The 17,417-nt window shown below is 43.8% G+C and overlaps 2 protein-coding genes across 2 annotated transcripts; one reads left to right on the top strand and one right to left on the bottom strand.

Moving 5' to 3' along the window:
- Positions 1 to 3,141: 3,141 nt before the first annotated feature.
- LOC109898620 (CD9 antigen-like) lies at positions 3,142 to 13,461 on the top strand. The gene is made up of 9 exons (XM_020493655.2): positions 3,142 to 3,268; positions 4,474 to 4,595; positions 6,923 to 7,025; positions 7,252 to 7,349; positions 8,621 to 8,695; positions 8,867 to 8,968; positions 9,146 to 9,235; positions 11,052 to 11,135; positions 11,352 to 13,461. The coding sequence occupies exons 2-9, from the start codon at positions 4,530 to 4,532 to the stop codon at positions 11,517 to 11,519; spliced, it is 786 nt and encodes a 261-aa protein (XP_020349244.1). The 5' UTR covers positions 3,142 to 3,268; positions 4,474 to 4,529; the 3' UTR covers positions 11,520 to 13,461.
- Positions 13,462 to 13,467: 6 nt separating this feature from the next.
- LOC109897363 (zona pellucida sperm-binding protein 1-like) lies at positions 13,468 to 17,162 on the bottom strand. Its single transcript, XM_031834354.1, has 3 exons — positions 14,515 to 17,162; positions 14,207 to 14,384; positions 13,468 to 14,006 (listed from the first exon to the last, which is right to left on the bottom strand). Exons 1-3 carry the CDS (start codon positions 14,624 to 14,626, stop codon positions 13,856 to 13,858), a joined length of 441 nt encoding a protein of 146 aa, XP_031690214.1. The 5' UTR covers positions 14,627 to 17,162; the 3' UTR covers positions 13,468 to 13,855.
- Between the last annotated feature and the right edge of the window lie 255 nt (positions 17,163 to 17,417).

Below are 17,417 nucleotides of genomic sequence, written 5' to 3'. Positions count from 1 at the left end.
TCATTAGAGTTATTAGCCTCAGAAATTGCAGCCCAAATAAATGCTTCACAGAGTTCAAGTAACAGACACTCAACATCAACTGTTCAAAGGCCTGAATCAGGCCTTCATGGTCGAATTGCTGCAAAGTAACCACTACTAAAGGACACCAATAAGAAGAAGCTTGCTTGGGCCAAGAAACACGAGCAATGTATGTTAGACCGGTGGAAATCTTTCCTTTGGTCTGATGAGTCCAAATTTGAGATGTTTGGTTCCAACTGCCGTGTCTTTGTGAGACAGAGTAGGTGAACGGATGATCTCCACATGTGTGGTTCCCACCGTGAAGCATGGAGAAGGAGCTGTGATGGTGTGGGGGTGCTTTGCTGGTGACACTGTCCATGATTTATTTAGAATTAAAGGCACACTTAACCAGCATGGCTACCACAGCATTATGCCGCAATACACCATCCCACCTGGTTTATGCTTAGTGGGACTAACATTTGTTTTTCAACAGGACAATGACCCAACACACCTCCAGGCTGTGTAAGGGCTATTTGACCAAGAAGGAGAGTGATGGAGTGCTGCATCAGATGACCTGGCCTACACAATCACCGACCTCAACCCAACTGAGATGGTTTGGGATGAATTGGACCGCAGAGTGAAGGAAAAGCAGCCAACAAGTGCTCAGCATATGTGTGAACTCCTTCAAGACTGTTGGAAAAGCATTTCAGATGAAGCTGGTTGAGAGAATGTCAAGAGTGTGCATAGGATGGCTACTTTGAAGAATCTCAAATATATAATATATATTTGTTTAACACTTTTGTGGTTACTACATGATTCCATATGTGTTATTTCATAGTTTTGATGTCTTCACTATTATTCTACAATGTATATAAATAATGGTGTGTACATACAGTATGGACAGTATATGAATAGAAAAGGTGTGTACAGCAGTAGTTATATAGGATGAGCCAATACAATATATACTGTACATATAAACTGGGTTAGTACAGTATGTAAACATTATTCCTCTGCCACACCCTGACCTTAGAGAGCCTGTTTATTTCTCTATTTGGTTAGGTCAGGGTGTGATTTGGGTGGGCATTCTAGTTTTCTATTTCTTTGTTGGCCGGGTATGGTTCCCAATCAGAGGCAGCTGTCTATCGTTGTCTCTGATAGGGAATCATACGTAGGCAGCCTGTTTTCTTTTTGTGTGTGTGTTCAGCTAAAATAAAGTAAGATGTACACGTTCCATGCTGCGTTTTGGTCTTATTCCGACGACGGAAGTAACATCCTCAAAGTTGACCGTCCCTGATCTACATCAGTCTGTCCTGACTGGTGAAATTCTTCTGTCTTATTTGGTGTCCTGTGTGAACTTAAGTATGCTCCCTCTAATATCTCTCTCTGAGCCCTAGGACCATGCCTCAGGACTACCTGGCCCAATGACTCCTGGCTGTCCCCAGTCCACCTGGTTGTACTGCTGATCCAGTTTCAACTGTTTTGCCTGTGGCTATGGAACTCTGATCTGTTCACCAGACGTGCTACCTTGTCATGCTGCTGCTCCAGTTTCAACTGTTCTGCGGCTAACCCTAACCCGTTCACTGGACATGCTACCTTGTCCCGGACCTGCTGTTTTCAACCCTCTCTCTCTCACCCTCCCTCTCGCTCTACTGCACTTGCTGTCTCAACCTCTGAATGCTCGGCTATGAAAAGCCAACTGACATTTACTCCTAAGGTGCTGGCCTGTTACACCCTCTACAACCACTGTGATTAATATTTGACCCTGCTGGTCATCTATGAATGTTTGTAAATCTGGAAGAACTACCTGACCTTAATGGCCATGTACTCTTATAATATCCATCTGGCACAGCCAGAAGACTGGCCGCCCCTCAGAGCCTGGGTCCTCTTTAGGTTTCTTCCTAGATTCCTAAGTTTTTCTTAGCCACAGTGCTTCTGCATTGCTTGCTGTTTGGGGCTAAGGCTGGGTTTCTGTATTAGTGATGGGTCGTTTGCGAACGAGTCGGCTCTAAGAGCCGTCTCTTGTAGGTGAACATTGTGAGCCGGCTCGCATATCAGAAGAGCCCGACTATTTATTTAAAAAAAGATGAATAATCCAAATATTTTAATGAATAGAATTAACTAATTCAAAGAACAAAAAAATAAATCTAATATAGGCCTAAATGCTCAAGCACACACATTCGTTCTGAAAGATCTGCAGATCCTCTGAGCTGGTGGAAGAACAAGGCCTCTTGTCTACCCACGGCTTACTAAAGTCATGACAGGGAGACTGCACAGTGGTCACATCCGTTCCCTCTAAGAGGGTCTTCTCAAAATAATTACTGAGAAGAAACCACATCAGCCCCTCGAAAGTGAGGCAGCTTGCATTTCTGAATACGAATCTCTCATAAAAGCAAAATATGGTCAGCATTGCTGTGTGCTGCCTGTTATAACATGGCAATAAAGAGAGAGAAATAGGGACTCGTTTTGCACATAATTTTTATTTGATATGGTGCAATATTATTTTGTTCAGATTGTATTCGTTTTGAATTGTTAGATTTATATGCACTTTGTTTATATACAATAAAAAGTTATACTTTAAATGCAAATGTTTAATAGCATTTTCATAACAAACCAATGCATTTTTAAATGCATTGTGGTTAAGGTAGAGTATGATTTCATTTAATAATTTAATTAGAATTGTTTTATCAGTCCAACTATCGCAAACTGTACAAAACATATATTTTTAAATACCCGTTCAGAGCCCAAAAAAAACGGCTCTTTTTGGTGAGCTGAGCCGGAATGTCCATCACTATTCTGTATAAGCACTTTGCGACATCTACTGACGTAAAAATGGCTTTATAAATACATTTGATTTGATCATTTGATCATGAAAGGCCTATTTGATATACTGTATGTGGCTATAACTGTACAGTACACTTACCTGCTTACTGATTTTCACTCATTATTACCTGCACAACACACCTGCTTGTCACATAACGAAAGTGTTTTCTCAGAACTGCCCAAAGATAAGTTTCATTTCACCATCATTGCCACTCCTAAATCCTGTTCACCCGTTTTCTGGGTGGTAAAGCCCCCCCACCCACACCCCACACCCTTCACTCAACAACCTAATCCAATCAAATGATTCATTCGGATTGAGGGGTTGGACTTAAACCAGACGAAAACCCACAATACATTGTTTTCTTCACACACGTCTGAAATTTAAGAACGGGTTGGTGTTGCAGCTACATTCTGCAGTGTGAAGAGACTGATCTGCACGTAAATAATTCAGGTAGGTTTATTTGTTAAGGCATGCGTTACATTTCCCTCACTGTAGTTCGAGGTAGAAGATGAAACACGAGTTGTTACAAAATGTTCCTAATGAAGTATTTTACCTTGCAATGATTCAACCCTGTCTATGATACTGTATAGTTAACTAAATACTTCCACCAATCCTCGTATGGGGTCAATTTCACGCCATATGTATTGAATCCAAAATAAAATAAATCGGGAACATGAAAAATAAACCTGAGAATGTAAACATTATATTTGAGGACAGCTGAAATAATGGATGTTGAAATCAAAAAACAAACCATTGAAAGCAAATTGTATAGAATTGTAAACAAAAATAAGACATCAAAAGCAAAACCCTAAAACTTGTAAGCAAATAATTTAAAAGCGAGAGTAAAACTTTATGACAAATGATTAACAAAAATATTTATAAACGAATGCAAAAATAATTTGAGGTTAAACTTTCCCAGCAACCAATCCTATTGAATACATTTTTTTTTCTACACTCTTGCCTACATGTACTAGCTTTTGGTTACGCTACTCGTATCTTTACTTTCGATGTCAGTTTTTTTTCTTTCACTGCCATGCTTTTCGATTGCGAGTTTTTGCATTATTATTTTTCCGTGAAGGGCGGGGTTTAGGGGCAGGCGTAGACAATGAGGCTCCATTTGTTCGCTAGTTTTGGAGTGACGGTTCGTCTTAAACCCAATCAATGAACATGATAGACAGGCTTTTTTCTATTGCCTACTTGGGTAGACGGTCTGACGTCACTTCGTTTTAGCTAACGTACTTCAATTGCCACGGGTCAAATAATGTACGGATATTGGAAGCATGTCTAACTACTTAGGTAAACATATGAATTACCTGTTGCACAACGTTCGGCGCAGGTGTTGGTAACTGGTTCGCCATACACCTGCGTCGAAAAAATATGTTTGCCTAAGTAGTTAGATGGTTTGTCATTAAATGTATTAGATAGACATGGTTCTAATATCCCTACATTGACCCGTGACTGACAATTGACCCATCATCGAAAATGTTTACATTCAACTTTATTTTTCATGTTCACGATTTATTTTATTTTGAATTCAATACATATGGCGTGATATTGAGCCCATACCCTCGACAGTCTATTACCTATCACCGCACTTTTTTTCACACACATTGTAAACATCTAAATGTTTACAATATCTTCCATTCTTTTCCCAGGACACTAGACTGTATTTCTGACTTCCTGAGTGTAGCGTGTTAGCAAACTTTTGATCATGGCACTGGACGGATGTGGCCAGCTGTGCAAGTGTATCCTCATCCTTTTCAACATCCTTTTTGCTGTAAGTATCCATCATCTAACTAAACTGTAGGCCTAGTGGTAACAAATTGGTATCTGGTGTGTATGAGATGTAAAATGTGAATAGCTCAAAGGGCATTGTATATTTATCTTTGATCAACCTAGGCAGCATTTGTCATTTACTGATATAGAAATAAGCTTTACTTAAAGTCAAATAGCTAAATCTCATATGAAAATTTTGTCCAGACCCTTGCAACCATCTCTGTATGGGTAAGAGATTCACTGCTGTTATTAAAAGGCTGCATGTATTGTCTGTCTGATTAAACACCTCTCCCATCAAAGTATCAGCTCATGTCTATTGCTCACAGATGTCCACTTCAAATCAAATTGGATTTGTGACATGTGCCGAATATAACTGGTGTAGACTTTACCGTGGAATGCTTGCCCTTCCCAGCGATGCAGAGTTTTAAAAGAACAATACAAATAAAATAGTAACAAGAAATAAAATACAGGAGAATGGAGCTACAGACAGGGAGTACCAAATGAATGTGCATTACTGCCATCATGTTACCAATCATCATTGTCGGATGAAAACCTTCTCCAAAACAAACTTTTCAGGAAATGGAAAAAAAACGTTCATATTTTTCCATTAACAAACATACAGTTATGAAACTTCAGAAGCTATTTTGAATACATTTCTTGGTCCTAGAGTCATGAAATGTTCACAGTACATTGAGGGGAGTTACTGCTTTCAATATACAGTACAAGTCGAAAGTTTGGACACATGTACTCATTCAAGGGTTTTTAATTGGTACTATTTTCTAAAATCAGCAAAAAAAGAAACACTGTCAACTGTTTTATTTTCAGCAAACTTAACATGTGTAAATATTTGTATGAACATAAGATTCAACAACTGAGACAAACTGAACAAGTTCCACAGACATGTGACTAACAAATGGAATAATGTGTCAAAATCAAAAGTAACAAATCAGTATCTGGTGTGGCCACCAGCTGCATTAAGTACTGCATTGCATCTCCTCATGGACTGCACCAGATTTGCCAGTTCTTGCTGTGAGATGTTACCCCACTCTTCCACCAAGGCACCTGCAACTTCCCAGACATTTCTGGGGAGAATGGCCCTAGCCCTCACCCTCCGATCCAACAGGTCCCAGACGTGCTCAATGGGATTGTAATCCGGGCTCTTCGCTGGCCATGGCAGAACCCTGGCATTCTTGCAGGAAATCACTCACAGAACGAGCAGTATGGCTGGTGGCATTGTCATGCTGGAGGGTCATGTCAGGATGAGCCTGCAAAAGGGTACCACATGAGGGAGGAGGATGTCTTCCCTGTAACGCACAGCGTTGAGATTGCCTGCAATGACAACAAGCTCAGTCCGATGATGCTGTGACACACCGCCTCAGACCATGACAGACCCTCCACCTCCAAATCAATCCCGCTCCAGAGTACAGGCCTCTGTGTAACGCTCATTCCTTCGACGATACTTGAGAATCTGACCATCACCCCTGGTGAGACACAACTGCGACTCGTCAGAGAATAACACTTTTTGCCAGTCCTGTCTGATCCAGCAACGGTGGGTTTGTGCCCATAGGCAATGTTGTTGCAGGTGATGTCTGGTGAGGACCTGCCATACAACAGGCCTACAAGCCCTCAGTCCAGCCTCTGTCTATTGCAGATACTCTGAGCACTGATGGGGGGATTGTGCGTTCCTGGTGTAACTCGGGCAGTTGTTGCCATCCTGTACCTGTTCCGCAGGTGTGATGTACGGCGGTACCGATCCTGTGCAGGTGATGTTACACGTGGTGTGCCACTGCGAGGACGAGTCTTAGGTGTCTCACAGTACGGACATTGCAATTTATTGTCCTGGCCACATCTGCAGTCCTCATGCCTCCTTGCAGCATGCCTAAGGCGCATTCACGCAGATGAGCAGGGACCCTGGGCATCTTTCTTTTCATGTTTTTCAGAGTCAGTAGAAAGGCCTCTTTAGTGTCCTAAGTGTTCATAACTGTGACCTTAATTGCCTACCGTCTGTAAGCTGTTAGTGTCTTAATGACCATTCCACAGGTACATGTTCATTGAACAAGCATGGGAAACAGTGTTTAAACGATTTACAAATAAGATCTGAAGTTACTTGGATTTTTACGAATTATCTTTGAAAGACAGGGCCCTGAAAAAGGACTTTTTTTTTTGCTGGGTTTATATAGTTAACAGACTTCGTTGCCAAAATCCAGAAGTATCCCTTTAATACAAGAACATCTTTTACACTATTTGTAGCATCTTGTGTGAGACTGATCTTGAGGTGTGGTTGCACAACCGGTTTCATGCACAGTTTGTGGTTTCTTCCTTTGACAGCTGGTGGGTTTTGCAATGTTGGGGTTGGGCTTGTGGCTGAGGTTCAGCTCTGAGACCAGAGGATTTTTCGACATAGACCTCAACACACAACAGTTTGTCATCGGTGAGCTCACACAACTCTGCTCTCTACAAACTTCATCCCCAAATGTTTTGGAAAGCTTTTTGCAGCTGTAAGCCATGGATAGACAGACTATACAACTTTGTTTATTAATGACTTATAAACCACTTAAATCATTTATAAAGGATACCTTAAGTGTTACTGAAAAATAATTAGTGCTGAACAGCTAACATTGACAAATGGGCATCTCTTTCTCCCTCTCATACTGTAGGTGTGTCAGTGTTGATTGCGTTAGGAGCAGTGATATTGCTCGTGGCTGTTTTCGGAGACTATGGAGCATGCAATGAGAATAGGACTGCATTGGGAGTGGTAAGCTACAACAAATAAAAACATCAATTTTCCATTAGTTACACTACACTGAAGTGGGGGTACAAAGTGTTTGACAGCCCTGATTTAGAGTCTTGAGTGGGCAGAGGTAAGTAACCTTAGATAATAACATGCATTAGTTTCACTTCCTAATAAGAGTTCCTCACTTGAAAGTATCTCAACTTGTTCAGCCCAATATTTCACCCAAAGCCCATACCCACAAAGCACCAGTGGAAATCTAATCTGTGACGTGGATTGTTGAGTGATCCTGCTGCTTTTTCCCGCCACAGAATTCTCAGGTTCTCCTTGCCGCACCTCTGACCTCTCAAGGGCCTAGCAAGCACTTGTCATCAATCCCTCAACTGATCCGCTACCTCAAGAGCCATGGTGCACTTTGCAACCATAGAGGAGCACTGGGAATCTCGCCTCTGTCTGAGAAGGCCAGAGACTTTTAAGCTCCCATTTAACAAGAGCTTGAGATAGGAAATACTTGCTTCCTGTATGAAGCTTTGCTGCAGGATATGCCCTCGGGATACATTTTTGTGTATGACCAACTCAGTGGGTGATCCGTTTCCTCGTTCACCACCATTCCATGGGTATTGCGACAGGTTTCCAGTTCTTAGGGATAGTGAGTTCAAGGAAGAGGTCAAAGGGTCTAACAATGTTCCTAGATTTGGAAAACACTTTCACAGCATGAAATAACCGCTACGAAACACACTACAGTCCTAGATGTCAGAGAGAAACAGATGATGCAATTATGATTGCTTCATATATCAGATTGACAAAGCAATGCACTTACTAATTTACAGCTATGATGAGCTGAAACTGGTTTCTGGCTGCAGGTTCAGAAATCAGACTAATTATTTATTGCTCAGAGCTTCTTGTTGCCATGTTGAGGCAGCGATTGCTTTCTCTGTGTGGTTTATTATTGGATGAATGACTGAGCGTGTCATACAGTATGTGATCGCTCTCACATTATAATCAGCACCAAGGTTGAGGAATGTTAGCTCTTCTATGCTTGAGTAGCTTGTGAAGATAGCCAGTGATTTACTTTTGAGGCACATAGTGACCTTCAGTTTCTCAGAAAGGTCATGGTCTTTTCTCATTGTTGCAACTTCAAATTCAACTTGATTTATTGTGCATACATTTAACATCAACACGAATAAGAAATAAGGTCATTTTTAAAGGACAGTTTATACATATCCAGTGATACTGTGGTTATATGTGTGGTAATTCATACTGTATGTGTTCTGCTGTTTACCTGCCCCTCCCAGTTTTCCTGCCTGCTGGCTATCCTGGCTGGATTAGAGATTGGAGCCGGTGTGTTTGCCTACATGAGAAGCGATGAGGTGAGAGAGGGAAGGGAAAGAGGGAGCGAGAGAATTATGAATGATAAACAACTTCAAGCCAAGGCTTCCCTTTCACGCAGATCACCAAACCCTGTGCTATTTCATGAAATAGTAGTAGTCAACAGTGTAACTCTACCTCATGTGTTGTTGTCTTCTCTTTGTGCTGTGCAGGTGGGAGAGCAGCTGGCAAAATTCTATATAACTGTGTACGCTCAGTATGTGGACAAAGGAGACCCTGGCTTGACTGTTACCCTGTCCATGTTCCACAATGTGGTAAAGAGCAAACCTATTCCCAAACTATTGATGGCATCACAGCTTTAGTTAGGCACATTTCACTCCATCAGAGCTAATTCAATCCACAGCTCTTTAACAATTGTACAACTATTGTAACAATTATGTATACATTCTGAATGGCACTTGCCTTCTCTCTCTCTCTCTCTCTCTCTCTAGTTGCACTGCTGTGGACTCATTGGTGCCTTGGACCCCTTGGTCAAAAGAACATGTCCCGATACCGGCTTTTTGGAGACCTTCACTCTCCCTGTGAGTGTGTTCATTATAGGCCAAATCCTATTAACTTAAAAAAACATGTGCAGCTTGAACTTCAATTTCATACATTGTTGTCCATTCAATGGATATTTGCGAGTAAATATAACTTACAGGTGCAGAAGCTGCCCTGTGCTCATTTTCCCAAAGGCGCAGCATTTTTCACTTGTCTGTTCACAGCGCACCTCTCCAGGGTGCTGTTGGAGAAATGCATTGCTGCGGCGCTCCACCAACATTCCATCAAATCTAGCATAAATCATGTAGCAAATACAGGATATGGTAAAAAGAGTATGTGGCCTTTTTCTGTAGCCTACAGGCTGGAGATAATCTATGACAATGTAATGAGATGGACACTTTTACAACATGCAGATTTCTCCGATCAAAGAAAATCTAATTGGCACCCAATCAAACGTGCTTACACGTTAACAACATATCCTAAAAACAGGACAGGCCAAAGGAAAATGGACAATCAGGCTAGTCACATCTGCTGTCCAGGAGTTTCAGCTTCTGGGTTAAATTGTCATGATCAGGGCCTCCCGGGTGGCGCAGTGGTTAAGGGCGCTGTACTGCAGCGCCAGCTGGGACTCTGAGTTCCCGCCCAGGCTCTGTTGCAACCGGCCGCGACCGGGAGGTCCGTGGGGTGACGCACAATTGGCCCAGCGTCGTCCGGGTTAGGGACCTGTTTGGCTGGTAGGGATATCCTTGACTCATCGCGCACCAGCGACTCCTGTCGCGGGCCAGGCGCAGTGCACGCTAACCAAGGTTGCCAGGTGCACAGTGTTTCTTCTGACACATTGGTGCGGCTGGCTTCCGGGTTGGATGCGCGCTGTGTTAAGAAGCAGTGCGGCTTGGTTGGGTTGTGCATCGGAGGACGCATGACTTTCAACCTTCGTCTCTCTAGAGCCCGTACGGGAGTTGTAGCGATGAGACAAGATATTAGCTACTAAACAATTGGACACCACGAAATTGGGGAGAAAAAGAGGTAACAAATTGTCATGATCAGTGGCTTCAAGTTTTTATCTGTACATTTGTTGACGAGCTGATCATAGCGAAAAATGTAATACTTCTGCATTTCCTGCTGTGTAAACACATTGCAAATAGTGCCATAAAATACAGAACCAAAATTGAACATTAGTTCAACGTCTGGGAAAATACGTATTTTAGGCAGATTTTCAACGTCATTTTGCTTACTGGGACCATTTTGTTTCACTCGACATTACCGGCCCTTTACAGGTGCATATGATTCAGTCGTTTCTTTTTTTTCTTCTCTTTTTTTCTCCGCAATTTCGTGGTATCCAACTGGTAGTAGTTAGTCTTGTCTCATCGCTGCAACTCCCGTACGGACTCGGGTGTCCTCCGAAACACAACCTAACCTAGTCGCGCTGCTTCTTGACACAACGCACATCCAACCCGGAAGCAAGCCGCACCAATGTGTCGGTGGAAACACCATACACCTGGCGACTTGGTCAGCGTGCACTGCGCCCGGCCCGCCACAGGAGTCACTAGTGCGCGATGAGACAAGGGAACCCAGAATCTCTGGTGGCACAGCTAGCACTGCGATGCAGTGCCTTAGACCACTGCGCCACCCGGGAGGCCCGATTCAGTCATTTCTCATATTGACTGTATAACTGACTATAATAAAAACATGTAAAATAATCTGTCGACTGACAAATTACATTTGTTACTTTATTTATTCTACTATGGAGGCATCGAGGAGCCTGGCCTAGATTTCCATATCTCTGCTCTGCCCAAGGCCCTAACCTGTCCCCCTCTGGTGTCTCTGTCCCCCTCTGGTGTCTCTGTCCCCCTGCAGGCCTGCCCCACAGTGATCGTCAACCTCTTTGAGTCCAAAGCGCCTCTGGTGATGGGCCTCTTCCTTGGGACTGCTGCTATGCTGGTAGGCAATACTACACACAGTTCAGTGGACAAATTTGTTAACCAGGGTAGATGTTGCTGCAGGGTTAGAAATGCACTGAATTTGATGAAACTGATTGTCAGAGGAGTTGAAGCAAACCAACCCTCTGCTTCTCCTTTGTTATAAACCCATACCTGTGTCTGTTTCTCCCATCCGATACCATCCCTCCCCTCCCTTTCCCTCTCTCCATCCTTTCAGATCTTTGCCCTGGTGTGCAGCTCCCTCCTCAGCAAAGAGATCCAGCGCTCCCAGTCCTCTCCTCCCCCCTACATCCTCCTCTCCTCTGCTGTCCTCTCCACCCCTAACCAGGACCCTGTGGTCTTTTCCCCGCTCCCTGTCATCATACCTGTGGCTAATGCACTGTAACTCCTTACCCCTCCATCTTTATTTACACCAATGATCTATGCTTCTTTCCTTGCACATAGATTCTTTCTTTCCACTGCTCAGTAAGGTCAATGTCTAGTCTCACTGCAAGCTATCCAACTTGTCCCATTTAAATGTCTGGAATTAGTGTTTCTCGTCTTCAATTCACACTCCTTTGGTACATTTGCTTGTCTCAGAAGCCATATTTTAGGTGGGGATTTGCACTAATGAATCTCACCCTGTTGCAGCATGTGGTCTAATCCTGAAGGTGATCGGGGGGTGATTGCTCCACCCTGCTCTCTTTATCTGATCCCATTCTGCTTAACCCTTTCCTCCCTGCATCCCCACCTCCTCCTGTTGCTCCTAGATCACGGCCCTGGTGTGCTGCAGCATCCTCATGAAACAGATCAAGAGGAGTCACCTCTCTGCCCCCTGTACCACAGCCAGGCTGTGTATTGAGGGGACAGGACCACCACCATATTCAAACACAGTTTTCTCCACTAGGAGACCAAACCAGATAGTTGTCATTCAGTGAACATCACCCCATCCTTTCACATAATACTTCTGGAGAGGCGCCCAATAAAAACGGATGTCCTAATTAGCTTTCATTCATTTGCGTAGCTGGTCAGGGCTCTAGATCATCTTGACATGCCATTAGCAGCGCTCAGAAGAATGAGACCACACCATCCATTTAGATGACATATGAACAGGGCAGACAAGACACTGTTGCTCTGTAGCAGCTGTTTGTTCTGCCCCTCTTCCCACTGTAATTTGTCCTTAATCTTCTTCTTTTTGTTTTTAAACAATCTTTTTAATCACTTATCAAATGTTAGTGAATAGCTGCTCTTGCTGACATGAATGCTGCTTACATGAAAGGGGCCATTTTATTAGATATTCAAGGCTCCGTATGACTGAGGGCACTACTGTAATCAGAGAAGTGAAGCTGCTCATGCTTTAAAAAGAAATAATCGCTGTCCAACATGTTGACCTTTCCCTGTAATCACATCAGTTTAGAATCATGTCTGTGTTGCAATACATATCAATGTACTGCTGACAGAATTGTGATCCTAGAAAATGTATTTCTTAAGGTTAATTTTTACAAGGATTTAACTGCGAACTGGATTGTTCTGTAGTTGGTTCTCCATGCCAAATTGAGTACATTTATTAACAATGTAGTTAATTAACATCTTAATCATTCTTCACAATACTAATCCCCCAACTTCAGCTCCACTTGTACGCTCTGAGGTGATATGAAACACCTTTGATTTCTTCATTCCATGTTTGGATGTTGACGTCGGATGATACCATATACAAAGTTGAGTCAGGGATCCTTAAATATGTCTCTGGAACGTTCAGATTTGCTTGACTTATTCTATTACATTGATGCCAATTTCTAGCATGTGAACTGATTTTTATAAGCAAACTAATGTATGCAACTAGGATACATTTCCTTGTAATTTTGAGTCACTCAAACCTTATTGCTATTGGGAATCATCTCCCTGAATGCCCTGTCAAGCAGCAGTTGTAATGGAGGCTGAGTGAGATAGAATAAACACTTCATATGGAGTGCCTTGGTACACTAGCCAAAGTGTTGCCCAGTAAACGTAGGAGTGGGCCCAATGGTGTACCTAACCAGGTCAATTGTCTTGTAGTGAGATTGTATAGATTTTCAATTTCCAACACTTGTTTTGCACTGTGAGAACCGCTTATGTTCTGTTGCAAGCTAATACTGACTGTGTAACATGTTTATTTTTTATTTAACTAGGCAAGTCAGTTAACAAATTCTTATTTACAAAGACAGCCTACCCCAGCCAAACCCTAACGACGCTGGGCCAATTGTGCGCCGCCCTATGGAACTCCCAATCCCGGCCGGTTGTGATGGAATCTGAGATTCTGCACCAAATGTGGAGCTTTTTGTTAAAATAAAGTGTTTCATCCCCTCTTGTCTGATGTCATTGTGCTTACTGCCTGACTGAATAAGTGCTGGAGGAGAACAAATCATTGACCAATTGTGAGTAAACGTGTATTTGTTCAGTTGTCCAGGTTTGATCCTACAAATGAGTAATAGTTCATGTAACTTAGACATGAGTGTCAAGTTGAATACTGTAAGAAACAAGTACATTTGAGCACTTCAGTATTAATACAGTACATTTTAATAACTTCAAGAAATGGATGGTTTATACTCCCACCTTGTGCTCAAAATTGTCCAAGCCATTATAGGAGTGTTAATTCAACCACTGAAGCAATCCTCAATACAGTCCCCATCTGCTGGGGAGCACATGAAGTAGAGCTGTTGTGGACGAGGACAGGAGAACACATTCAAATGCACTGAATCAAACTCAGTCTATAATATGCCCCCATTGGCTGAAACTGACCTGGTCCTCCAGGTGGGAGTGACTTCCTGTGGGTAAAGACTGGAAGGTGGTGATTGTGAGCCTCCGGGTGTGACGGGGTGGGGGAGGAGCCTGGAAGTCACCACGGCTGGGACAGCTGAAAAACAAGACAAAACAATGTGGAGGTTTTCTTCAGACAAAATAATTGCCTGTTCACTATATGGACAGTTATTTAGTGGAGCTGAGCAGCAGATGCTGTGGAAAAACCTATAGAATATGGATATTTCATGCATCTTTGCAGTGCTTTCTCTGTGCTGTTGCATGTAAACAAACAGGAACTAGAGTGGAACAACCTACCCATCATAGATGAGCAGCCAGCGGGCCTGTGGTGTGTCTGGGTAGGCCAGACAGTAGTGCACCAGGCCAGGGTACATGTCTGGGGGGCTCAGCAGACTCACCTCCAGGTGCAGAGGTCGCCCCTGAAGTAGACTGAGTGGTCGATGTTTCTCTGAGTAGAAGCTGCTGTAGTGCTCATCTACAGGCAGAGGTAAACATGGGGAGGGTTAGTGGTTAGTTGGCAGATACAGTATGATAAAACCCACTCCTCAGAGTCCTACATAGCTCTGCTGCTACTCCTGAATGTTTCATTACTTATACAGTCCTACCTATAGCGATTCGTAGCTGGACAGCCAATGAGCCCTGAGTGGGGACAGGGGTGGTGTTCCTCACCTGGTACCTCACCCTCCCTGGAGAATCAGGAGAAGACCTGCACTCCATCAACCTACACAGAAGACAAGCTCATGTTACACAAACTCTACACCGATTTGTAATCTCATCCCATATGTACTAAAGGATTGCAAGTTCATCATCATGGTTTGAAAGCATTAGCATTCAAATGGTAACTTCTGGGAAAAATAATGAAATACATTTGCTGGGGATTTGAACCATTTGTTCAGGTAGTAAAATGGCTTTACCGGACAGGTGAGTCTTCAGACGTGGTGCTGTGTTTATGTTGTGTGGAAAGTAGAGCGTTGAACTCCAACAAGTGGACCATGGCCTGACCATGACCAAACCATGGCCTGACCATGACCAAACCATGGCCTGACCATGACCTGGGTTGGTGGTAGGATGGGGTGCATGGGTTGGACTCGCCACAGGAATGTGGGCAAATCTTCCTCTTCTATAATGGTCAGAATCTAGGGAAGCTTGAGCCCCTGATGTCTTTTCGGCGTGTGTACTGGGATCATAGCTTTGGTCCTGGTCGTAGATGGACATTCCAGGATGGTAGTAGTAGTAGTAAGGGTCAAAGGGAAAAGGTGGGATTTCAGGAGCTGTAGATTCTGGGGTTGGAGTGGAGGTTTGAGGACTGTTAGTGGCAGGAGAAGGCCGAGGTTGGGTAGTAATCTGGATAGGCATTTTGGCCTGGGCGTAGTCATATGGAAGGGCTAGTTGGTGAGAAGTCTCCATAGTGTGAGGAGCAGAGGTCTGAGATGGAGGAGTCGGAGCTCCTTTCGATGGGGCAGAAGATGCATGATCAACAGGTTGAGGTAATCTGTATGGATCAGAAGGGATTGAGTAGTAATAGTATGTGTGATCGTAGTAGTGTGGATAACCTGGATGACCAGATGCTGGAGTAGAGGTTGAAGAGGGTGCAGGCAGAGCAGTGGGGAGGACAGTAACAGGGTTTTGTTCTTGTTGAGGGTTGCTGATGGGTGATTTGAGATGGAGGTAGTACAACAGGGGGAAATTTGGAAAGAGAAGAGGTTCGGTTGCAGCACAGGCAACAGAGGTTGAACTGGTAGACAGACTCTGGGCTGTGTGTGAATTGGAGGGCTGTTGTTGTGGAGGCCATTTCAGGTGACCATGAGGGTGTGACTTTCCACTTTGATCAGGAGACGACGCAGGGGGAGATGGGACAACTGGAGGTTGTTCGTCCATGGGTCTAGAGGGATTGTTGGTCTGGAGACTGATTCTGTGTTTCTGGATCAGTGGAGGCTTGTAAGGAAAATGAAGAGTGTATTGGTAGAATGGGATCTCTGTTAAGGTGGGAGATGAGTTAGGGGAAGTGATAGGTTTCAAAGGTTGAAGATGAATAAAATAGGGTAGGGTGGAGGGTGAGGCACATGAGGAACAGGAGTTCTACGGTGTGTTTGTGAACTGCTAACAGGGAGAGTAGAGTGAGAGGCAGGGCTATCAGGCTGAGGGAGTTGGGTGGGTTATAGGGAGGCACTTTGGGGTGGTCGAGGTAGTAGTGTGGAAACACCGGGTTAGGGGTGTGAGGGGCAGGTGGTTCAACCTGAGGACCATTGGTGGAAGTACCCATCTTGGCACCAGGACTGGGCCCTTGAGGTGGCTCAAGCATAGGGATTTAGGGGTGATGCTAGTATGGGTGGAGAGTATACTCAGGGGTTCGGAGAGTGGGGCTTCAGAGTGAACTGGATGACCAGCTGTAGTGCAAGAATACTGAGTAAAATGGGGGTTATTGTAGTTGGGGTGGCTTGGGATAGGAGTGTGGCCTGGCTTCAACTCAGTGAGGCCTGTAGTTGGGAGTTGAGTGGGGGGACTAGAGGAGAGGGGTGACTGGTATGACTCACTGAGGGGCATCTTGTGGAGGTAGTAATACTAATAGAATGGGTAGGCCTGAAGACGCTGAGCCAGGGGAGGATGGACAGAAGGGCCTGTAGTCAAGGGAGAAGTAACATGGATACCAGGGCTCGGAGGCTGATCAGGGGGCAATGTGGGCAGGGGATTAAATGGGAAGAATGGGTGAAGCACTGGCTAAGACAGGGTTATGGAAGAAGGGTTAGACAGCAGGGTTGTGGAAACTGGGTTTGTTGGGCCCATAGTTACATAATGGGGAAATCTACTGCAGGTTGGAGGGGTTGTATTACTTGGTCAGGCAGAGAAGAAGGACAGGCCAGTGTGATGGCTTTCTCTCCTACTTGAAGAGAGTGTGTATTTTCTATCCTGGAAGAAAATGTACATTATTTCAGTTAGGTGGGGAAATGACAATACAAATATTAGGAACACATTTCCTAATATTGATTTGCACCCAGTTTTTCTCTCAGAACAGACTCAATTCTTCGGGGCATGGACTATAAGGTGTTGAAAGCATTCCACAGGGATGCTGTCCCATGTTGACTCCCAATGCTTCCCACAGTTGTGTCAAGTTGGCTGGATGTCCTTTTGGTGGTGGACCATCCTTGATACACTCAGGAAACATTAGAGTATGAAAACCCCAGCAGCGTTGCAGTTCTTTTTTTTATTTCACCATTATTTAACCAGGTAGGCCAGTTGAGAACAAGTTCTCATTTATAACTGCGACCTGGCCAAGATAAAGGAAAGCAGTGCGACACAAACAACAGAGTTACACATGGAATAAACAAAGGTACAGTCAACAATAGAGAAAAGTCTATATACGGTGTGTGGCAATAAATAGGCCATAGTAGCGAAGTGATTACAATTTAGCAAATTAACACTGGAGTGATCGATGTGCACATGATGTGCATCTTGACAAACCGGTGCGCTTGGCACCTACTACCATACCCCGTTCAAAGGCACTGCAATC

Source organism: Oncorhynchus kisutch, linkage group LG10, assembly GCF_002021735.2.
Source record: "Oncorhynchus kisutch isolate 150728-3 linkage group LG10, Okis_V2, whole genome shotgun sequence".
Classification (NCBI taxonomy): domain Eukaryota; kingdom Metazoa; phylum Chordata; class Actinopteri; order Salmoniformes; family Salmonidae; genus Oncorhynchus; species Oncorhynchus kisutch.
Note: the sequence above shows the minus strand (reverse complement) of the source record. Positions and strands in the feature narration are given on the sequence as shown.